Source organism: Pantherophis guttatus, chromosome 4 (genome assembly GCF_059756535.1).
Source record: "Pantherophis guttatus breed Tessera chromosome 4, ASM5975653v1, whole genome shotgun sequence".
NCBI classification, from domain to species: domain Eukaryota; kingdom Metazoa; phylum Chordata; class Lepidosauria; order Squamata; family Colubridae; genus Pantherophis; species Pantherophis guttatus.
Window position 1 is genome coordinate 51,084,422 of NC_142066.1, and position 24,931 is coordinate 51,109,352.

The following is a 24,931-nucleotide window of genomic DNA, read 5'->3' on the forward strand; positions in this document are numbered from 1 at the left end:
ATTCATCAAGACAATCGCCAAGGCATATGAACTGTGTGCCTTACCACAGCCCATTCATCTGACAGCACATTCTATCCGCAATGCGGCTACATTGGCAGCGTGGGCCATGCAGGCGTCTGACTGAAATTTGCAGGGTGGCGATTTGGACTTCCCCTTCACCCTTTATCAAACACTATAAAGTGGACAAATTTGCCTCAGCTGAGGCGGCCTTTGGTCGTAGGGTCTTGCAGCGGGTTCATACCGGAGGGGAATCTTCTGACCAGACTGGGCCCGCCCGTACTTAGGGACATTAAGCTTTGATATGTCCCATTCCTGGCTGCTGTCTCCACCACTATGGAGAAGGGGCGTTGGTCTTACCTTCTCTTTGGGTGGAGACAGCAGCCAGCCCCATCCTTAGTCAGTCTGGTCTTCATTTCTAATTTCTTTTTCTTCCGACATGCCGAGTCTATTTCTTCATCTTTGCCAAAAGCTGGAAGCCCCTAGCAACAAGGGCGGGATTTAACAACTCTGACAGATTCAGTCCTTCAAACTGAATAGACAAGTACAACCCATTCCTGGCTGCTGTCTCCACCCAACGAGAAGGTGCGTCTCAGGTAAGACCACTGCCCCTTCTTTGTTCCTACTCTTGGTATATTTCCTCCTATTCAATTGGGAGGAAACCCGTGGGCTGCAAATCCAGCCGGTAGAAGGAAATTGTAGAGACAAGAAATCATGTGATTCCAAGGTTGTTAATACCATAAAAACTGTTAGCTAACCATGCATCCATCTTTCCACCAATGTTGTGCTTTGTACTATATTGTTTTTACAACAAAATTCAGTATTTGTACCGCATTGTATGTTTTAATATCTATAAATTATTTTCAATTTTTAACAAACATTGAATGTTACAGTATGATATATCAATTAATATTTAATTATAGGCACATTTTATAGAGGGTTTTCTTTTTAATATAGATATTCTTGAGTTCTGTTGGATTTTCTAAACAAGGTAGCATGTTACACAGCGATCTGATGTGAACATAATACTAAACTATATCTCAGATCTCTGCGTGCTTTCCATTCCCTAGCCTGATCTTTGAAGAAAAGCAGAAGTTTTTACTTTGACATTAAGTAAATCTGAAACCAAACAACTCTCTCTTAGTCCTAACTGCGCTTATGAACAAATTAGCTTTAAGTTGTTTTCCTTTTTAAAAAAAAGTTTGTGTAGGTTCAAATATAGTAATAAATTATTAATTATTAAAAGCAAAGAGGAGAGGGTGCTTATTGCTGAGGCTCATTTTCGTAATAGATTTGTATTCTAAACCAGAATCTCCTCCTTGATTTTTTTCCTGTAGTTTCTGTGATTCAGTTCTGTTTTGTATAATTCCTATTTCCTATACTTCTTTTTTTTTTTTCAATATATGCTAAGGCTTATATATGCTAAGGCTCCAAATAACTTTTAGCTCAATAATGTGTCAACAAATTAGGTGGCCCTGATAAAAAGCTCAGTGTCAACAAATCTTTTTATAAATATTTTCTCCTTGATCTAGTGAATTTTTATTCTTCCCTCTTTTTTTGCTCACCCATCAGCACCATATTTGTATCAACTGTCACTCTATTATTAACAGTTTGTTATCCACATAACATGTGGGACTATTTACCCTTATTTGCAAATTTATAGCTTCTTTCATAGTTTTTACATACCTGGTTTAAGGCAAGCCAGGATGGCATATATAAGAATGTATTCGCAAGAACCGGTAGTAAAAAATTTTAGTAGTTCGGAGAACCGGTGATAACATTGGCTGCCACGCCCCCAAACCAGTCCCCGGCCCACCTTAACCTGCCTACCTCATCAGAGGCTTTTTTTTTCTTTCTTTTAAAAGCATTTTTTTTCTACAACCTCTTCGGCTGAAAAAAATGCTTTTAAAAATTAAAAAAAAGTCTCTGATGATCGCGCGGCTCAGCTAGGATCGTCAGAGGCTTCTAAAAGCATTTTTTTCTGCAACCTCTTAAGGTTGTAGAAAAAATGCTTTTAAAAGTAAAAAAAAAAAAAGGTTGGCCACGCCCACCCAGTCACATTACCCCCCAAGCCACAGCCACAAAATAAGCCACGCCCACAGAACCGGTAGTAAAAAAATTTAGAACCCATCCCTGAAATGGATTAAGTTTAAATAAACATAAATAATAGGATGGTGACAGAGATGTTTTGTCATGTTAGCAAAAAAATTATTAAATTATTAAAGTAACTATATTTTTTTGAAGTGTTCACATAGCTGCTTTGAAAGTCGTTTCTGGTTTTCTGTGCATGTTGTACAAAGACAACATGCCCACTGGCTTCATCAACAAAACAAAGTATCAACCATCTGGAATCAGGAGAATAAGTTTGATTATTCCATTTAACATATAATTAAATGAAGCTAAATTCAAGAGGAGCCAGCCTTATATTTGGATGGCACCTTCATAGAATTCAAGAACAGAAATAATGGCCTTTTGTAGTAGACATATTGATTCCTTGGACTATCATGGCCAAATGTTCTCAAAATAAGCTACCAAATGTACCAGAAACAGCGTTCTAAGTAATGCACCCATAGAAAGCAGAACTCCGAAGCAGGTAGATTCCTCAAAGAACAATTTTATTGGATACATCATATTGGCACAACTGGTGAAAACTGACTCTGAAAGTTCCTGCGGTTTTCACCTAATTAAATAAAATTTTTCCCCTTTCCCCAAGTCATCAGTCACATTGTCCAATAGAGGTGCTAGCCAGTTGCTTGGTTACTTGCTCCGCCTCACTCAGCCACCTGTTGAAATGACCTTGGTTCCCACAGGAAAATATTTTGGTTTGACTGCAAAACCCCACTTAACTATTTCCTTCCCCCTCCCATCTAGAAGCTTCAAAGATGGCCCCCAGCCAGGTGTGTGTGGATGGATGGATGGATGGATGGATGGATGGATGGATAGACAGACAGACAGACAGACAGACAGACAGATAGATGATAGATAGATAGATAGATAGATAGATAGATAGATAGATAGAAGATATGTCTTTTTTGCTTTAGTCAAATATCAATTGGAAAGAGTTTTTATTAAGTATTTATATTCAAGTTCCTTGTTGAAATATCCTTAATACAACAGAACGAGCTAGTGTGACATAGTGGTTAAGGTGTTGGACTGGTACTAGGGACCTACTAGGGACACTTCATACCAGTCTACTCGTAACCATGGACGTCACTTGTTGTCTATGTAGATTCTCAGTCATCCAAGTCCTGGTTTTCCCAAAGGTGCTTTTTTGAAATGGCCACTGGATTTTGTTTTTCCTTGAAGATGTTTCACTTCTCATTCAAGAATCTTAAGTTCCAAAGAATAGAAATGAAGAAGCTTCAGAAGTTGCCTTTTGGGGGGAAAAACACCTTTGGGACACATCACTCGTTGATTGGATCAGTCCTTATCTCTCAGTCAAACCTATCTCACAGAGGGGATCTCTCTTGTGGGGTCAAATGGGAGGAGGAAAATGGAATGTAAATGGAATGTAAATTAATGAGACATCATTCCTGTATGTATATGGGCTATGGAAAAGAGCCAGTGAAGGGCATCTTTGAGAGGAACTCAACAGTATCACCACAGAATGCATAACTGGGCAATCAAGCCCCATTTTAACATGGGTCACATATCTTAAAAAAAAAAAAAAAGGTAAGGCTTTGTTCATGCCAATCTTTTTGGGGGTTTTTGTTTTGTTTTGTTTTTTATTGTAATTTTTCCTTTTCCAAAACATTAATACATGTTCAAACAGACAGTGTCATTAATTATAGAAATTGGATTAACAGTTCATATAATCACCACGTATACATATACATATAAATACCTCTTCAATTTTTGTATAAATATTATCTATTTTTGTTTCTGTTATCTATCCACCTATACCATTTTTCCCACACCGCATAGTATTCTGAATTGTCTTTTTCTCTTAATTCTAAAATTCATTTGTTTATTTCGGCACATTCAAATACTTTTTGAATAATCAGTCCCTCTGGTGGTAAATTATGTTCTTTCCAATATTGCACGAATGTGATTCTTGCTGGAGTAAGTATATGTAAAATCTTCGGGGTTCGGGTACATTTTAGCCAGTCTTGTTGGTGCTAGAGGCCAATGGTAGAGCATTTTATATTGATTTTCTTTATAGGCTGCCGATTTTGTTAAGGTATAATTTTTATTCCAAATCATTTCCCACTCATCCAAATTTATATTGTGCCCTATATTTTTGGCCCATGCAATCATCGATTCTTTTACCACCTCCTCTGCTCTGTCAAATTCTAATAAATAGTTATATAATTTAGATATTAGGTTTTTTTCCGGACCCATCAGCAGTTTGTCTAATTGGTTTGGTTCCCTATCGATACCACAATCTTCCATGTCTTTCTTATATCTGGATTATATTTATAAATATGGCCACTAGTCAATGTGGATTCCCTGTTCTTTTATTACCTGGTTACTTTTAAGTCTTCCTTGATTATCTAATATTTCTGTATATCTAATCATTTTACTAATGTCTACTGTATTGGGGTGGATCATAGCTTCCATGGTAGATAGCCAGCCAGGAATTTTCATATAATGTTTCTTCTTTACATCTTCCCAAGTTTGAATCAATGCATTTCTAATTTTATGTCTAAAAAAATACGAGTATATCCTATTCTACTTATCCCACAGGAAAGCATGCCACCCCTTTTGTAGGTTGTGTCCTTCCAGGGTTAAAATTCTACTATTCCTTAAATTGACCCAGTCTCTTATCCAAACTAACATGGCTGCTTTATGGTATATTTCCCACCCTGGGAGACCGAAACCACCCCTACTTCTACTATTTTGAAGCGATCATAATTTTACCCTTGCCTTTTGCCCGGACCAGATGAATTTAGTAGTCATTTTGTTGACTTCTGTGAAATCTTTTTGATACTGTTGGCCCCCTTGAGGGTGCCCCTGATTTTTTTTTTTTTTTTTTTTTTGCTGTCCATTAAATAATTCTGTCATTTTATTTTATTTTTTGCCTTTCCACATCAGTATACTGACATTAAGTTACCTAATGGTACATAATATATCAATAACTGTTGATCGGTTTATGCAATAATGAATTTTTATGCAGTTACTTTCTCTTAGGAATATACTTAGAAAATTATGCAAATAAGAAAAATCTATGTATGGGCAGAAGGATTCTAACATACATTCCTACAAGTCAAACCAAAGTACATCATCCTGAGTTCTGGATAGATCCTTTTAACTCACCTTGGGTAATAACTACCTTTTAAACAGTTTAAAAGGTTGTAGACATTAAATTTTATAATGCTGAGTGTCCTCTTAAAAATCTTAGTTTTTATATATTCATCACTTCACAAGTCCAGGTTCCTTATTTAGAGGAGCTAACCCCTAAGTTTAATACAACATAACTGATTTTATTATATATATATGTGTGTGTGTGTGTAGGTCTTTGGTTATTCGGGTCTTCTCCCACGTAAAATTGGAAGTGTCTTGGCGACGTTTCGACGAAGTCTCATTCGTCATCTTCAGGCTGGTGTTCTCGGCTTCGTGCTCCTGGAAGCACGAAGCCGAGAACACCAGCCTGAAGATGACGAATGAGACTTCGTCGAAACGTCGCCAAGACACTTCCAATTTTACGTGGGAGAAGACCCGAATAACCAAAGACCTACATACAAACACCCGCGAAAACCTGAGAAAACAAATATATATATATATATACAGAGAGAGAGAGAGAGAGAGATGGTATTCATCTACTTATTTATTTAGAAGAATAGAATAGAATAGAATAGAATAGAATAGAATAGAATAGAATAGAATAGAATAGAATAGAATAGAATAGAATAGAATAACAGAGTTGGAAGGGACCTTGGAGGTCTTTTAGCCCAACCCCCTGCCCAGGCAGGAAACCCTACACCACTTCAAACAAATGGTTATCCAACATCTTCTTAAAAAGTTCCAGTGTTGGAGCATTCACAACTTTTCAGGCAAATTGTTCTACTTATTAATTGTTCTAACTGCCAGGAAATTTCTTCTTAGTTCTTCTCTCCTTGATTAGTTTCCACCCATTGCTTCTTGTTCTACCCTCAGGTGCTTTGGAGAATAGTTTGACTCCCTCATTTTAGTGGCAATCCCTGAGATATTGAAACACTGCTATCGTGTCTCCCCTAGTCCTTCTTTTCATTAAACTAGACATACCCAGTTCCTGCTACCATTCTTCATATGTTTTAGCCTCCAGTCCCCTAATCATCTTTGATACTTTTCTCTGCACTCTTTCTACAGTCTCAACATCTTTTTTACATCGTGGCGACCAAAAATGAATGCAGTATTCCAAGTGTGGCCTTACCAAGGCATTATAAAGTGGTATTAACACTTCACATGATCTTGATTCTATCCCTCTGTTTATGCAGCCCAGAACTGTGTTGGCTTTTTTGGCAGCTGCTGCACACTCCTGGCTCATATCTAAATGGTTGTCCACTAGGACTGCAAGATCCCTCTCACAGTTACTACTATTGAGCAAGGTACCACATATACGGTACCTGTGCATTTTGTTTTTCTTCCCTAAATGTAGAACCTTGCTTTTTTCACTGTTGAATTTCATTTTGTTAGATAGCGCCCAATGTTCAAGTCTGTCAAGATCCTTCTGTATCTTGAGCCTATCTTCTGGAGTGTTGACTATTCCTGCCAGCTTGGTGTCATCTGCAAATTTGATGAGTTCCCCATCTATCCCCTCGTCCAAGTCATTGATGAAGATGTTGAAGAGTACTGGGCCTAAAATAGAGCCTTGGGGTACTCCACTGCATACTTCCCTCCAGGTAGATGCAGTTCCATTGAGGACTCCATGTTAAGTGTGGTTGGTCAGCCAGTTACGAATCCATCTGGTGGTGATGCTGCCTAACTCACATTTTTCTACTTTATCTAGTAGTAGGTTATGGTCTACTTTATCAAATGCTTGACTGAAGTCCAAGTAAATTTTATCGAAAGCATTCCTCTGGCCCACTAATTTTGTCACTTTATCAAAGAATGCAATAACTTTATCTTTATTATTCCATTCTAAGGCTACAGGTTAACTTATAAAGAAGATTTTTTTTAAAAAAAAGTACAACTGATGTTTGCTCTCCATGGGTGTTCTACAAACTACGGCTACAATGGTCCTCTGGGATAGGTGGCAGGTGGGAGAAGTGTAGTAAGGTTTTGAAGTCATTTTTGCCTACCTTCCTCTCATGTAATGGCAACAAGGATTACCATTTAAGCATCTTTAATTTTGTTTTTCAAAATAAATGGGATTGTTATTACAATAAGTGATAGAGAAGAAGTTTCTCTCATTTAAATTCTGAGAGTTTAGGATATTAAAAGGTAATGCAATGTAGTCATAAATTTTTGAAACAGTAGAACATTAGAACAGTAGACATACATTTAATTGTTAATACAACCAAAACAATTCCTACTGTCATGGCCTGATTTACATGTATACCAGTTTGGGCACAGATTTTCTGTGAATGACCCACAAGACTTTAAATTTCAAATTGACATTAATTTCCCATTGACAAAACAAGAACTCTGATTATGTAGTTATTTTCTGGTATAATCATGACTTAAAAGAAAGGGTTTTCTGCCTAAGCAAAAGGTTAGAGGGCCACAGGAAAGAACAATTTTTAATGATCAGCATATTTTTTCTGAACATAGTCTTTGAAAATCCTTCATTGGACAGTTTTCTAACCTTGAGGCCAGTATCAAATAATGTTCCACATTGGCTCTCAGATGCAAGAGAAACTGAGATATTTACCGGCTTATGTGCAGTGTGACATTTGTGGCACAGTATATTGCCTTACAGATTTCATATACTAATTTGTGTGTCTGTTGGAGTCATTGTCTAATTGATTATTCTGTGTCAGATCTCTCCCTTTTTGAGATGTTTAAGATGAGAGTTCCTTTGATCACACCCTTAACTCTTAGAGGGAGCAAAACCTATTCATGGACAGAATTATTTTCTAATTGCTGTGGAAGAGAAACTCCCCTGCTTCCTTCCTGCATAGTAAATGTTAAGATCATATTATTTGTAATTGTATGTACATGTGCTGAACAAACTGGCTTCCTTTAAAATTGGGTATACATTGTTTAACTTTTAATTGCTAGAGATAAAACAGTGTGTTCATGTTGGAAGCTTTGAAGTTATGACTAGAATCTGTAGCGGCAAGATATTAAAGAAGAAAATTCCTGTTTTCTTGGCAGGTTTCATGAAAATTTACTGTCTCTGAAGAGGGATCTAGCTGCTGCAACACCTCATTTTGCTTGTTTAAATTTCTGGTTGTTTTTGCATGCTGTACTGCAAACCATTTTCATTTTTCTGTGTTCTCCTCGTTGGGACTCATTTCTCATTCGTGTTTTTGTCTCATTTGTTCCATCAGCAAATGCCCAGCACACCAGGGTTTGTGGGATACAATCCATACAGCCATCTGGCGTACAACAACTACAGGCTGGGAGGGAACCCGGGCACCAACAGCCGGGCCACGGTAGGAGAATCAACTATTACATCATCCGGCAAACAGCAGGAAGTGACCAGAAATGGCTTTAGAATTAGATCATCTAAGTCTTAGCTGCTGCTAATACTTTTTATTTTAAAATATATATATAAACTTGAAAAAATAACTGGTGATTTCTTTCCATTTGTCCCCAATCTTCTTTTCATTAACCTTTTGATAACAGCCTTTTTTATTAGTCGGAATGGGCATCGAGTCAGTTCACTTGCCAGCAGGAATACAAACAAATTTTTAAAAAACTTTTTTCATTAACCAGCTACCATTGACAAGAATTTTTCCCTCTGATCATGAAAGCAGCTTATGCGCCAACTAGCGAGTAGTTAAATTTGGAGGTGGGGTAGGTAGGTAACATGATGCAAAGACCTATGTAAATCTTTCGATGAAGTAGAGCAAGAAGGAAACAAATCTAGAACCAAAGAGAAGAGTTTTCTCTCAATAGTTAGAGGATGGATTTTTGAAACTTGAAAATTTCAAAATTTTGTGCAAGATTTAAGTTTGCTGAAGTTGAAGTCTTCTCTCCAAATAGTGTGGAAGTTGACAGTGTTCTACAATGGGCAGAGAAGACCTTCCCCTTTTGGCATGGAAAATGAGTTGGATTTTTCTGATTATTAGTTCAGTCAAATACTGATATATTAGTCTGCAATATGTCTTAATGATAGTGTGTTCTCAATTGAAAGTTTTCTCATAAGAAACCCTGTTCAGAAGACCCTGTAGTGTGTTCCATTCTGCCAGGTATTCTCTGAGGTGTCTTAGTGTTCAACCAATAGTTGATGAACACTACTGCCTATCCTTAGTTATTGCTTCAGTTTGAGACGTAGTGGCTGGATTAATTGTTTGGTGCTTTCTCCTGTAATTAATGTTCAGAAGGGTAGTTAGATTAGTGTTTGCAAAAAAAAAAAAAAAGTATTATCACACTTCAAATAACGAATTTATTATTGCATAAACCCTTTTTTCTTTTTTTCCACTTTTTTTTGTTTTTGCAGCAAAAAAAATACCATAAACTTTTATAAAAATACAAAAATAAACGGTATAAAAATGCATAATAAAAACAATTAAAATGATTTAAATTCTAAAGACATTTAATAAGTGACAAAAAAAAAAATAGAAGGTAAACAAAATGAAATTGTGTAAACCTCTATGGATCAAAGTCCACTGTCAGATACATATAGATTGTTAATAAAATGAGCTGTGATTTATGGCAAAAACAAAGGTATTGATCTTTAAGATGCTTCAGAACTCTTTATGGAATTGCCTAATGCCATAGACAGCAAACACGGAGGATAGAAACCTGTTTAACACCTGCATTCATGCAATTCCTACGTATCTCCTCATAAGAACTGTATGCATTTGGATGTAACTAAAAACTAGTAAGTATATCACTATGTTAGGCACTTAGAGAAAAAAGTATAGAGTTTTTGTAGTGTAATTTAGATATAATTTGACTGTGTCCATTGGAAAAAGTCTACAAGTAAGTAAATGATCACTGTTGATGTCATTATATAAGTTATATTCATTAGTTGAGGAGAAACTTTAGCTCTGATTCATATTTTTTTATCTGTAAAGGATACTTTCAAACTGTTCCTGTCCAAAAATAATGGATTGTGGTAGTCCATTAACCATTTTCCAAAATAAAAGACTCCAATTCAAATTCTAATATTTCACTTTTAATAAATGAATGATAAAAAGATCCAGTTTAGGCCTGTGAGTCAGACCTTCTCTGGGAGTTATCTTTAAGGAAATTGAAAAAGGCACTAATTTGCTAATATGGAAGACCCTTCTTTGTATTTTTCATGACCAGAAAAAAGGCATTTATATTGCAAAGAAATAACAGATTCAGAAGTTGCACGTGATAATCATGAGTACTCACCCTTCATGTGTTAACTCATGTGTTCTTACCTGGTTTATTACTTTAAATAAGAATAAATTTGGATCTTTAAAAAATTCTGATCCCAAATTATTTTTATATCAGATTCATATTGGAAGAATATGTTCTTTCACAAATTTTTGTTGTATATACATATAGTAAACATTCTGAGCTTTTTCTACAATGTGTGTTTCAATTTGGGTTTATACTTTATAGATTCTTATTGTTGCTTAAGTATTAAGTTGATTTTCTTGAATGTTTTCAGGTCCCTCTTTATATATTTGTGTGTGTAATTGTACATTTGCTAATGCATACATCTCATAAACATGTTTGTGTTTCTTTAGATAAGATCTATGCACCACTGCTTACTTCATGGCATTTCATAAATATGACATGGAGAAAAGCTTGTCCTTTTATTTTAAAAATGAGCTTCTCGAATGTTGTAGGCCTGTTCATGCAAAATATTATTTATATATGTATTATCATAATGGAGCCATAAAATGACTAGATTATTCAAAATCTGAGATCTCTGCAGATCTATGCAGATTTTAAACATGTCTGCATGTTTAAATCTTGATCTTAATCTCTATAGTCTCCTCCCAAAATAGCTACATGTATTTTGAAGTATGGATAGAATTTTGTGCATATATGCTACCTCATTGATTTCTACATGGAAGGTCACATCTAAAAATGCAGACATGTATCTGTTTGTTAAAGTGAATAAGAATCCTTGACTGATTTTACTGTTACTAATAAGGATCTCATTCTATAGTGATTACATTCTCCAGAGTAGAGATATTCCACTACTATTGAAAAATTTGGAAAAGTGATCCCCAATTGCCTAGAAATCCATTCACCATTCCCACATATACACAGACAATTGTATCACAGCCAATGCCAATGCCTGCAAATGCATTAATTTGCATATTAGATATATTATGATATTTAATAAGTTCCTTGAGAATAAAAGTGACGGGTCCTTCTCTTAGTAAAGAGTTGATTCAAATGAAAGATGAGCACGTCTTTGAAAAAGATGAATTGTGTATATATGAAAGTGTATTTTGAACTCAGAACATTTTTGTAGAAAAAAGGGACATTACCTTTTACCCATTAAGACATACATATTTCTTTTAGCTATTTTTTTCCTTACTAAGTGCAGTGAAAAAGCTTGGTATTTCTACAGATCTTTTAGGAAAAGTTGTTCCGGGAACTCTCTATAAAATTTCCACTTGGATAATGCAGTTTGAGCTAATAAGATATTCAAGGGAGCAAGCTTGGAGAAATATCTCGTTCTGAGAAATATTTTAAGGGTCTCTCCAGTAATGGAATAAGGATAATTGAGATGATCTTGGATGAGAGTGTAGTATGGGTAATTCTCAACTTACAACCATAATTGGGACCAGGACTAGCACTAAGCAGTGCCATCATTAAGTGAGCTTTATAACCTTTCTTGCCATGGCCTAGCAAATCAGCGTAGTTGTTAAGAGAATCTGACTTCCCTCTTTGATTTTGGTTTTTGGAAACCCCGTAGAAGGGTTTCAGATGGCAATTATGAGATCTTGGTATGCTGAATCACGATAAATACATAGCAGTTATCAAGCGCCCGAATTTTGATCACTTGACTGTGGGGATGCTGTGATGGTTGTAAGTGTGAGAATCGGTTGTAAGTCATTTTATTCAGTGCCATCGTAACTGCAAACATTAGTTAAATGAATGACCATAAGTCGAGGAATCTTTGTATTCAGAAATATCAAGAATCATTCATCCGGCATAGAGGGTCAAAATATTATTTATGCCCGGGAAGCAAGATAATATTCAGAAGCTCAGGCAAATTCCTTCCATATCCAGTGGGTTATAAACTTAGGGGAAGTAAAACACAGACTTGTAAGATTATGTTATTATAGTTATCTCAATAAAGCATAGCTGTAGTCTTCCTGTGAAGTTGATCTGATATGGTCTACCTAATGGGGCTGAGATCAGTTTTGCAAATCTGATTCCTCTTTACTTCCCATCCACCCTTCCAAGTAAACCAGAGAGCGTTTACTTGATTCATTTCCTAATATTATCATGTTTCCCATGATGAAAAGAATATTTCAATCCTCTAGATAACAGTTCTTGCATATTTCTGTTAAAGACATTTCCCCTTACTTTTTACAATTCCACTTCAGTCCTTTTTACTGTCTTTAATCTATCTCTTCTCTTTACCCTGAGGTTGCATTCACCCTTGACCTTTTACTGTGCTACCTTAACTATTCCATAAAATACTTTTAATATTCTAAAGTAAGAATGGCAACTAGATGGCCTTAAAATGTTGCTGGGCCACAGTAATTTCAATATTGAAAACTGCTGTGAGTTGCAATTTAGCAACATATAGAGGCTATAGATTTCTCACTGTACTCAATATTTTTTTCTTTTCCTGTATTTGCTGGAAAATTCATAACATGTTATCCAGCAGCAGTTCCAAGTATTTTCAGAAGTCGGAATAGAAGGGGCAAAATTGGACATCAGAAATTCATATCAGTTGCAGCCATTCACCAAGACAAAACTGCTGAAAACCTGCCAGAAAATATGCTTACATTTTCTAGAAGGTTGCGAGATATCTATGTATCAGGACACAAGGCCACAACAATTGAGCTTGGAATTGATTGGATATTAGAACTGGCTAATATTGCTGTGCACATGGGGATGCAGAGACATTGAAATAATACAGACTAAAGTTGCTATTGGCATTCGACCTGGAGTTAAAAATGCAGGTATGAATATAACCTCAGGTATTTAGTACAGGTAGCATAACAACTGCTCTCATTAGGACAAAAAATTGGATATTTTGAGTTATAGAAGGTATTTGGGCTGTTGAAAATTGCTGTTTTAATACAAAATCTTTGTCAATACATAAATTTATTGAAAGAACAATGAGAAATATTACAGCATTTTTTACTCTACATATCTGAAAATATACTTGTTCTCATGAGAGTTAATAAATGTTAACCTGGACCTATATATCTATTTATCTATATATTATATTAGCAAATGCCTCTTTTGCAGTACTTAAATATTTGAAATAATATAACCAGTGTGTTTTATTTGGTTGTTCCTTAGGCATCATCGGGTATTACAATCCCCAAACCCCCAAAGCCTCCAGATAAGCCACTCATGCCCTATATGAGGTACAGCAGGAAGGTGGGTACAAAATGCTTGGTCCTGATTAAAGGTCTGCCTCATCTTAACCTATTTCATTATTGTTCTAAAACGTGTTTGAATTCAAAAAGCAAACCTGTTACTATAGCTTTGCTTACGTTTTTTTTTTCCTTAAGAAGAAATTAAGAAGTCATTGGTTCCTCTTTTCACAGTGAAAACAATAGCAACCTACCCAAAATGGAGGGGGAAAATATAAGTTTCACCACAGAATGAAACATGGCCACCATACTTTCGGGGAGAAATGAAGACCCTTTTTTATTGACTATTTAAAAATGCTTAAAGTATACTGCCGCTTCCTCTGCTAACAAGGATGCATCGGGTGCCTTATTGGCAGAATTTTCTATATTAAAAGAATCCGCTTTCTGTGGCAAAGCAGGATTGGCGCAACCCCATAACTGCACTTTGCAATAGTGACAATAGGATCTACTTTGCTCTTTAAAATATGTTTTTGTTTTGAAATTCTCTTCTCTTATTTTAGGGAGAGAGAATAAGGGTGTAGTGTCACGCCCCTTTTTCCCTTTCTTGTTTTTAATTCGCTGGCTTTTTTTTTTTCTGATAAAAGAGCTTAGGTCTTACAGACAGCATTTGATCCAATCCAGTGTGAAGGAGGGACTAAGTCCAAAGGAGGACTGTGTTGTTGCCTGCTTTTCTGTCTCTGGTTCTTTTTTAAAAAAAAAAGTTCATCCATCGCCTCTCTTAAGACAAAAGAGAAGAATCATGTGCAGGATTTAAAGGAGAGGATGCTGTAACAAGGATGCTGTGCAGCTGTCAATAAAACCAGGCAGTGGATGATAAACGTACCTCTGTCTTCCCACCCCAGAGAAATAATCAAACAGTGGACATAGCCCAAAATAACTGTCTAGTGTAGCCTTGCTTTGAAAGAACCGTAGTCGTGGTGATATTAACAAAAGATGTGCTTATTTTGTAAGTATTTAGTTAGCTGGAGCTTTACTACAGATGTTTTTATTAAGGTCTGGGACCAAGTGAAGGCGTCCAACCCTGACTTGAAGCTATGGGAAATTGGGAAGATCATTGGAGGGATGTGGCGTGACCTCACTGATGAAGAGAAGCAAGAATACTTAAATGAATATGAAGCAGAAAAGGTACAAAGAAGAAACCTCCCTCTCACTCCTAAATGACGCTGGAAGTCTGTCTTTCTCTTTCATACACATAAAGCTAAAGTAAAATAAAATAAAAAAGACTGATTCTGGAGGAGGTCACTTACAGGCTCATGTACAGGAGCATTATTGAGGAAAGAAAACCTGAATCAACTTTTGCTGTGCAAGGCCAGATCCACTAAAGAATTTTAAGGAGAGTGTGATAGAATCATGATACTTTGGATGACTTGAAAAGAGCCCAGCTTGAGTCAAGGTTGCCTACTCTCCCTCTCTGCCCCCAACTGAACATCTAAGCATAAAGGTACCTGGAAGTAAAACACAGTTAATGAGACTCCCCTCATCCAGTTCCTCCCAACATCATATTCCCCTGTACTTCCCTTTGCTGTTCATTAAATATGGACACATTCCGAAATGTTTAAATGCAACTCTATCCTGCTTCTGGCCGTGAGACCCTTCCAGAAGAGAGCAATTGAGTATGAGTAATCAGCCCTGAGGTATCCGTCTCTTGTTTCGTGTGAAGTTGTCCTTGCGTACTGTGAGGATTTCTTAATTGTTTGAAATTCCTAAGGTTAAGGGAGATGGGATTTGTTGTATTTTTTTTAATTATATCTATCAACTTGTAGATAGAGTACAATGAATCAATGAAGGCCTATCATAATTCACCTGCTTACCTTGCCTATATCAATGCCAAAAGCCGTGCTGAAGCTGCACTGGAGGAGGAAAGCCGGCAAAGGCAATCCCGAATGGAGAAAGGTGAACCTTATATGAGCATCCAGCCTGCTGAGGATCCAGATGGTAAGCAAGAGGAGAAGAAATAGTGTTGCTGGCCACAAAGAATGGCACAATGATTGAGATGTAGCTTCTTTTTACTTGGCAATGGAATTTTTCAGGATTCAGAAATCAATATTTTATTCTCTTCTTAAAACAACTTGCTGGGGAACCCTTTGTGGTTTGGAGAAAAATTCTATAAATATTACAATTCTTTGTTTCGGATCTGCACATAAATAGGATGAAACAAAAGCATAAAACAAAAGCAATGGTATTAAATTTCCATCAAGTATTGTTTAGCAATCTATAACAGATTTATTTTTATCTCATCTTTATTATTACTGTATTATTATAACTCGAGGCAGCAAAGATTCATAAAACTGTAATCTGCTTTCATGCTTAAGGCAGGACCAGAACTCAATGCTTTCTAGCCTGGTATCTTAACTATTAGACTAAATAGTTCTTACATGAATTCACATAGTTCTATCATCAAAGGTAGAAAATTCAAGATGTCCTCTTGCATGAATATTTGCCCTCAGCTGCATTTAATTAATGTACTGCTCAGAAAAATATGTATTCTAAGCATCTTGGTTTTTGCAGACTGGACAGTTTTGAACAATAAACTAGGTTTTTCACTGGTAGTTACAAAGGAAGTTGCCTATTGAATAGAGATCTGTAAAATTGTCCCAAGGGGTTGTACAAAAGAATAAACTATGTCTTCTCTTATTTAAAGACCTTGAGTCTTTTTCATAGGAATTTGAGAACAGAATTGAAATATACCACAAAAATAACCAGATCAGATCGAGAAGTCAGAATATTCAAAGAAGTAGGGAGAAAATAATTTGCTAAGTATTTTTTTAATTAAATTTTTCAGTCCTCTAAATTCTTTGCTCAAGCCAGTTAAGGTCAGATGAATTGTTAGAAACTTTAATCATTTTTTTATTTCCATGTTTCAGATTGGGGTGAAGGTTGAACCTGATGCAGTATAGCTTGCTTAAACCACCCACTGAGTTCTCACAGTTGACTAGCAAGACTTCCAAATTACAGTTCTTACCCTAAATATAATACGGAAGTTCTTCATTTACATTATAAGATATATTTGAAATAAGATATTCAGATTTATCCTGGATCATCTATGAATATCTGAGTAGAATTGTTTTTTAAAGTTTACTTTGGATAGATCCAGCAGATTCTGTTTATAGATGTCATTTTTTGGTAGTTTTTCTCATTTTCATGCCTCACAAAAGGAAGTTGACTTATTTCTCCCAGAATTCTTTGCTTTAAAAAAGCAGTACCTGGTTGAAAGGGGAACTGTTCATCTGAAAAGACATGAATCTCTTTAACCCCAACTTTCCTTTTCTGTTAGACAAGGATAGGATCATTTTCTTTTTAATGCAATGCAGTCTCATTTTAGAATAAGTTCAAAGCTGAGGATAAAAATCAGGGAGACAGATTTACCTTTATGCTGAGTCATATAACCATGGTATATTCCCATGGTGGCAAACCTATGGCATCCGTGCCGGAAGTGGCACACAGAGCCATCTATCCAGGCATGTGAGCTGTCACCCTTAGCTCTTCTGGGTTCTAGGCAACCAGCCAGCTGATGTTCACACATGCGGGAGTGCCGGAAACTGGGAAAACAGCCACCCGGCAAGCATGCGGGCACTGGGAAGATAATCTGGTTTCCAGTGCACACGCGCACTCCTGTTTCAGCACTCAGTGCCAAAAAGGTTCGCCAACACTGGTATATTCCTTTCTAAAGCAGCAGTTTTCATTATGGGAGATTCAGAAAAATAAGCAACCATACATAGTTTATGAGAGATATTATAAACAGTAATTCAGTAGTACAGTAATCATGCATTTCCCAGCCTTTCATTGACTCTGTCTTGTGCTGTGCACTACCAGAAGTTCAAAGGCTGCACATCTCTGCCCCAAGTATTTATTGTGTGTCTCCCAGAAGCTGCTGGTTTTCAACAGTTGTTATGGTTGGTCACGCAATCAGCCAGATGTTTATATAGGATTTAGCATTTTTATCCACTTATCAAATACTTCCTAAGAACCTGGGTAGGCAAATACTGTTTTTTTACTAAAGATATCATTGCAGATAAATATTTGTCTGTCAAAGTAAAGCTGCCATTTGCAATTGACTGATGATGATTTTGTCAGTGCCGATGATGTTCACGCTCCAGCTGTTTTGGGCTTGCACCCAAGGTGCCTATTATGTTGGTATTATCTTTGCTTTCTTTTACCAAAGTCATTCCATTTCTGTTTTCAGGTATTTTGTATTTTGCAGTTTTCTCCAGTTCTCCCTTTTCTTCTGCTGTTCTGCAACATCCACTATCCATATTATTTGTCTTTATTATCAACAATTTTTAAGTTTCAGATGTTATGTAGCAGATGTTTGTCTGTTTGATTATGTTGAATTCTAAAGCCCCAGTTTCTTTATTTTTTTATTATTTTATCTATTTTGTGGTCAGTTCTTGCTTTCAGGAAAATGGTATTTTTGCAAATATTCCAATACATCATCATGGCTATTTTGTCATGCGATTTTTTTTCTAGTTAATCTATGTGATTTTCTTGCAGCAGCTAATTAGGCGGTCCAGTATTTCTTTTGCTTCTTTGCAGATGTGGCATTTGTTTTCTGTTTCTCTCTTCTTAATTCTGATATGTTATCTTAAGGCACAATCTTACATAGCCAGAAAAGAGGGAATTAGTCCCTCTTTTCAATTTCTTTCTCTTAGTTATTACCAGCTCTTGTTATCTTCTTTGCCTGTTTTTTTTTTTAATGTACTGACCATGTTACACTTTGCTTAACCATGCCCTTTTTCTATTGTCACTTGGACTCTTGCAGATTTGCTCGATCTTTCTAGTACTCTAGTAAGCCTTCATAGTATAGTATCTTCAGTGCATCTTCTTCATTGTTCTTCAGATATTCTTTAAATGCCCTTTTTTTCAACTGCCTGGTGTACTTACAACATTACTTACCTATTTCCCTTGGTAAGTAGAGTCTGTCAACATTGTTGTATGATGGATATGATTCATTGAAAAAATATTTCTAGTCTTTAGACTAGATTTTAGGTTTTTAGTTTCACTTGAATCCAGTCTAGTATTCCAGCTGTGTATCTAAATGACTGGAATTATCTTGGTGTCAATTGCCTTGATGGTATTTCTTCCACTGAATTTGGACTTTAAGATCTTCACTCTTCTACTGTATTCAACACTAACCTTCTTGACTTTATTATGCTTGATGTTATAAGCCTGAAGGATGCCCAGATATTTGTAGTGATCATTTTCATCCAGACTTTAGAAATTATTTCAGTAGGGCATCTTGATTCCTTCAATTTTTTGTAATTTTCCCCTGTTGATGGTAAGAGTAGCACTTTTGGTCAGTCCAAACTCCACTGGAATATTCTAGCTGTATACTTGGACTTGATTGAGCAGTGATTCCATTTCAAATGTGTTTTTCCATACAGTTTCAGATTATCCATGTAAAGTAGAGGGAATAGCCTAACAGATGTTTTTGATATTTGATAGCCATGGCATGTCTTGTTTTTTATTGTTGACAGGGGAATCAGTACAATGACAAACAGTAGTGATTCACTTGAAAGATTCATCTATTAATGTTAATTTCTCCCAATCTTTAACTATTGATCAGCGACTGTGTCTTCCATTGAGCCATTGAGCTTTATTATTATTACTATGAATAGGCCGATTTGCTTTCAACACTGAATTAATGGAGCTGCTTGTGTCTTCTCTTAAAGTTCTTCCCCACTTGTTGCACCCTGTATCTTTTATTAGGCTTTTACAATCAGCAGAATATTTACTATATTCTGGCCCTACCAAGAGTTCATTATTGCCTGCATGAAAAATCCTTTTTATTGAAGATTCTTAAATCAGGCATTTTGTTCAGTTACTGCATAAAATCCAGGTATCTTTTCTTAGAAATAACTTGTTTAGAGAAAGAGCCACCACCACCACCCCATCCCACCCCCCAATTTTGCTGTGAGGGTATATAGATACGATTTTTACTCCCAGATATCATTTTAAAAGTAAAACTTAAGTAAAATACATCTAGTGGCCCCATATATAAATATCTCTAGCATAGTTAGCTTTTCAGTTCTTTTTTTAAAACATGGGGTTCGTTGGTTGGAGGAGATAAACTAGAAATTCAAGATTGCTGCTCTGAGACACTTTTTCAAAAATAGTTTTGGAAAAGACCAAGCCCGTATCTATTATTCATCATTTTGTCTTTTCAAAAGCATTTGGAGAGATTCTTTGACTCTTAGCTCTTTGATGTTCCCGGTTTTGACAGGAGGAAAATGGGTGGCTATGAATTCACAATTAAGTTCATTAAGTAGCTATTTTCATAGGGAATGATGTCACAGTAAGAGTGAGAGCTTGTTATGCGGGATTCCTGTAACCACCTCCATTCATCTTTAAAATGGTGATTGGCCTTTTTTCTGTTTAAAATACCAAATCAAAATATTAATTATATAAGGAACTTATATAAGGGATAATAAATATTTTACAAAATACATTTTGTTTTACATAAAACATAGTTCATTTCTATCAGTGCTCATTTTTGCCATTTGTAATATTGGGGTAAATCATCTTAAAACTACCTTGTAACTGATAATAGCAAGTTATTATAAGTAATCAAATAGGCTGATGAAGAGAAAAAAAACTTGGGCATCACATAGAAGTAATTTTTCTTTATCAAGCCTTTGTGAGCCTATATATATATATATATTGGTTGGATTATACATTTTTTAAACTTCTATACCAGGCCAAACTGCCTGCTAGCCCAGGAATAGACTTCAATGAGCAGAGAACAAATTGTTTCCAAATTAAACTTATATGGGATTTAATTTATTTCATCTAATAAAAAATCATTTACCATTCCCATATGAAAAAAGCAGTTATGTATAGTGATATTTAGAATGAGAAATATTGGATTTGAAACTTAATATAGTTCAAAGGAAAAAACAAGAAAGTCCAGTTGCCTCCTGAAAAAGCACCTTTGAGACTTAATATAGTTGCGACTGTCTGTCCCTTTTAAATGTGATATGTTTTGGACTACCATTTTCATAGTTTTCACTTTGGTTCATGCTGGTCAAGGCTAATACAAATACAAATTCAAAAGCTCTATTGTCTATGCTTGGCCACCTGAGAGATAAGTTGGATTGTTTGCCTCCATGTCCCAACTAAGTTATCCTTGTTTATATGAATTTGCTGGATAGATTAAATCTGACATTAGAAATTTGCAAGTTGCAAAGACCGGAATCCCTTTTCTGCAGCTTTTTTTCATCTATTATGCCACAAAACATGTCTTTGAATAGTAATAATTATTTCCTGACAATTTTTTTTTTATTTGAAAAGTTTTACAAATACATTTTCTCCCCAGTTCCCCCCCCCCAAAAAAAACACCCTCCCTAACCCTTCCCTTTTCCCCCCAGGACTTCCACAAAATAAAATCCTAATCAAAAATACATTTTATGAAGCTTAAACCCCTCCACCCCCATATACCATTTATACCTTCATAAAACTCAATTAATCTATCCCTACATAATACATTCATTCATTCATTCAGCTAAAAGCTATCTGATATTTCCTAGTTTGATATTTATTCTGCACATAGTCTATCCACTTTTTCCACTCCCATACATAAGTCTCTTGAGTTCGGTCTTTTAAATACACTGAAATCTTCGCCATCTCTGCAAAACTGGCCATCTTCAAAGTCCATTCTTCAATAGTGGGCAAAGCATCATTTTTCCAATATTGACCTATCAATAATCTCGCTGCTGTCACCATATACAGTATCAGCTTTGTTTCGCCCAATGTAAAACCCTTAACTATACCCAATAAAAACAGTTGTGGAGAAAACTGAAGTTTTTTCCTCAAAACATTTTGAATATCCACCAAATTTTTATCCAAAAAGCCTTCACTTTCTTACAAGTCCACCACATATGATAATATGTGGCATCTAAGCAATCACGTCTCCAGCATTTTGGTTGAACATTAGGGTACATACACGATAATTTCTTAGGATCTAAATGCCACCTATAAAACATTTTATAAAAATTTTCCCTCAAATTCTGCGACTGTGTAAATTTAACATTCTGGACCCATATTTTTTCCCATGTTTCCAACATCGCTGGTTCTGCACAATTTTGTGCCCACTTTATCATACAATCTTTAACCAGTTCAGTTTCCGAATCTCTTTCTAACAAAACATTATAAACCCTCTTAATATGCATTGGATCTTTCTCTTTTATATGTCTAACCAATTCTTCTTCATACATCATTATACCAGTTTTTTGATCTTTCCATCTCAATTGAAGTTGATTATACTGTAGCCAAGTTAAATTAATCCCTTCTTCCAACAGTGTTTCTAATGTCTTTAGTTGCCATCTGCCCCCATCCATAAAAAGAACTTGTTTGTATAACCCCCCCCCCCCCCGAGTGACATTATATTTGTATTCCACATGGTATGACCAAGCCATAATGGTATTTTGTAATCCCATTTGAATCGGTGCTTCTTCCAAACTCTCATCAAAGAGTTCCTAAGTATGTGGCTTTTAAATACTTTATCCACTTTGTTCTCATAGAATAAATATGCATGCCAACCAAATTCAAGATCATGACTTTCTATATTCAATATTCCAGTCTTTATCCTTCCAAACCAGTCACTTGCTTGCGTCAAAGCTGCTGCTTCATAATGACAATTTTTCATTGAAAATAATTCTAATCCCTTTCTGAGTAAGCAATTATATGATTGAAATTTGGGGGTTTCACAACCAGCAAGTATTTAGAACTGTCGCAGAATCCTGAAGTCACATGATCAACATTTGCACACTTCGCAGCCAGCTTCTGACGAAGAGTCGATGGACAAGCCAGCAGTAAAATAATTAGTTGTGGTCATGGGATGTCTCACTTAATAACCTGTGGTGACTCATTTATTGACCAAACGGCAAATGATGATGTAAGTCATTTACAAGTAACATGATATTTTGTTTAGCGATGGAGTTGTCTATACCAATTGTGTCCACTAAGTGAGGACTATCTATAATTGAATTTACACTTTAATTTCTCTGCACATGTTCATCAATCCCACTGGATCAGATTCCGTTCTATTATATCTCTTTATTTCTTTTGTTTACGTAGACAGCTAACATAAATTTAATTCGTTTGTTTCATTTGCTAATTCATGTTTTTTACTATGTATTTCTCTTACATATCAAATTACAATTTCCCATATGTTATTATCATCACCAAATAAACCCATATATTGACCTGCACTACTCACCATATCTTTGATTAGTCAAGATTTTGACCAAATATTGTTATTTTTGATAAAATACAGACTAGGTTACACCCTTGGTCATTTTTATACTGATTAAAGTATTGCTTGATAATAGTATGGATTATATTAGACCAGTGGTTCTCAACCTTCCTAATGCCGCGACCCTTTAATACAGTTCCTCATGTTGGGGTGACCCCCAACCAGGGGTGGGTTCTAAATTTTTTTACTACCGGTTCTGTGGGCGTGGCTTATTTTGTGGGCGTGGCTTGGAGGTCATGTGACTGGGTGGGTGTGGCTAGCTGGTCATGTGACCGGGTGGCCATGGCTATGTGTATAGGGACTACTCAGAGGGCTGAAAAAAGTCATTTCTGACAGGTCCTTGCACTTTTGACTGGTCCTCACACTTATGACCATCCTCACATTTATGCCCGTGCAGCATTCTTAACAACCATGTCACTCCTTTCACAACTGCTTCTTTTCACCATGGTGCTAAGATAGGGCAAAAAACGTAAAATGTGAGGACAGTCGTAAGTTCGGGGACTGGTCAAAAGTGTGAGGACCAGTCAAAAATAACTTTTTCAGCCCTCTGAGTAGTCCATATGCACAAAAGGACTACCCAGAGGGCTGAAAAAAGTGATTTCTGACAGGTCCTCGCACTTTTGACCAGTCTTCGCACTTATGACTGGTCATCATTTATGCCCATTGTAGCATTCTTAACAACCATGTCACTCATTTCACAACTGCTTCTCTTCACTATGGTGACAAGATAGGGCAAAACCGTAAAATGTGAGGACAGTCGTAAGTTCGAGGACTGGTCAAAAGTGCGAGGACCAGTCAGAAATAACTTTTTCAGCCCTCTGAGTAGTCCATTTGCATAAAAGGATACAGCAATAGAGAGGGATGAAGGAAGGGAAGGGAAATTAGAGTAGGAGTGAGGGTAAGAGAGGGAGGAAGAGAGGAGGAGAAGGAGAAAGGAAGAGGAAGGGAGGAGAAGAAGAGGGGGAGGAAGAGAAAGTAAGAAGGAAAGAAAAGAGAGAGGTGGTAGGTTTGAGGAGAAAGATTGCTGTACAATTAAAATGATGAAAGGGAAGAAAGCCAACCCCAAACAAATATAAAGATATTAAGATAAAGAATGAATTGTTAAACTTTAAAGAATAAAAGAGAACAAATATGAATGAATAACAATAATTAGAAACACACATATAAACATACAATGTATTTTCTTTGAACAGAGTATTTGGCCGGTTCACAAATTTAAACAGTGTTTAGTCATTTCAATTAAATTTACAATTTCTATATTTCCTTTTTGCCATATTTATTCCTCATCTATTTTTGTAAAAAACCAATATTACCCTTCATCTTCATCTCTAATCTTAATCAAATTCAATTTTTCCCTTCTATTCTATATTATACCCCTTCCCATTGTCATCTATTTTTATATCCATCTTCACATTGGTTAATTATGTAATATTATAGTTGTTTAATATAAATTCAACATTTTAATATAAATCAATTAGTTATATAACTACCTTTTTTGTATATTAATAAATATGAACATGAATATTCCAATTATTTCCATGCAATTCAATTTCTTACAAATCAATTAATTATATTTACCAATAATAATAAACCAAATAATTTCCCCCATATATTCCTCCAAAACACAACTTAACCATTTCTGCTTTCAACACAATATACAATTAATAGTATCTCAATTATTACAATTCTCTACTTAAATAGAGCTTTTTTTCTTTTGTGTTTTATAATCTTGAACTCTCCTCTTTTTCCCTAAATTTCCCATTGTTTGCACCTACCTTTTTTGGTGAGGAAAAAGAAAAAAAATCTGCCTGGCTAATTTTCCAACGTTGCAGCAACAGCAAAGCCAACAGCTTGCTTTACTTTCAGTTTCGTTTTTCAGCATAACTAGGGGGGAAAAAATCTCTCCAGCAAGCAGCAGAGCCCTGAGCAAAACAGCTGAGAACAAATCAGCTGAGAGTCGGGAGCCCATCTAATCAAGGGCTAATTAGCCTATGCTAAAGCTCCGCGGGCCAATAAAATTACAAAAAAACCACCGAACCATTTGTTAAATTGCTGGCTCGCCTGCCCCTCGCCCACCACCATTTATTGGCAATAAATA

The 24,931-nt window shown here is 35.9% G+C and overlaps 1 protein-coding gene across 8 annotated transcripts in view; it reads left to right on the forward strand.

Moving 5' to 3' along the window:
- SMARCE1 (SWI/SNF related BAF chromatin remodeling complex subunit E1) overlaps positions 1-24,931 on the forward strand; it is a 54,216-nt gene that overhangs the window by 18,413 nt on the left and 10,872 nt on the right. For 4 of the 8 annotated variants that reach the window (XM_034415756.3, XM_087892163.1, XM_034415757.3 and 1 more), the window contains 4 exons: positions 8,412-8,516; positions 13,507-13,587; positions 14,577-14,708; positions 15,347-15,518. In XM_034415756.3, the coding sequence (XP_034271647.1) occupies positions 8,412-8,516; positions 13,507-13,587; positions 14,577-14,708; positions 15,347-15,518 (490 nt within the window). The remainder of the gene's footprint in view (positions 1-8,411; positions 8,517-13,506; positions 13,588-14,576; positions 14,709-15,346; positions 15,519-24,931) is intronic. The other 4 variants (XM_034415759.3, XM_034415758.3, XM_087892164.1 and 1 more) reach the window with 1 other exon arrangement.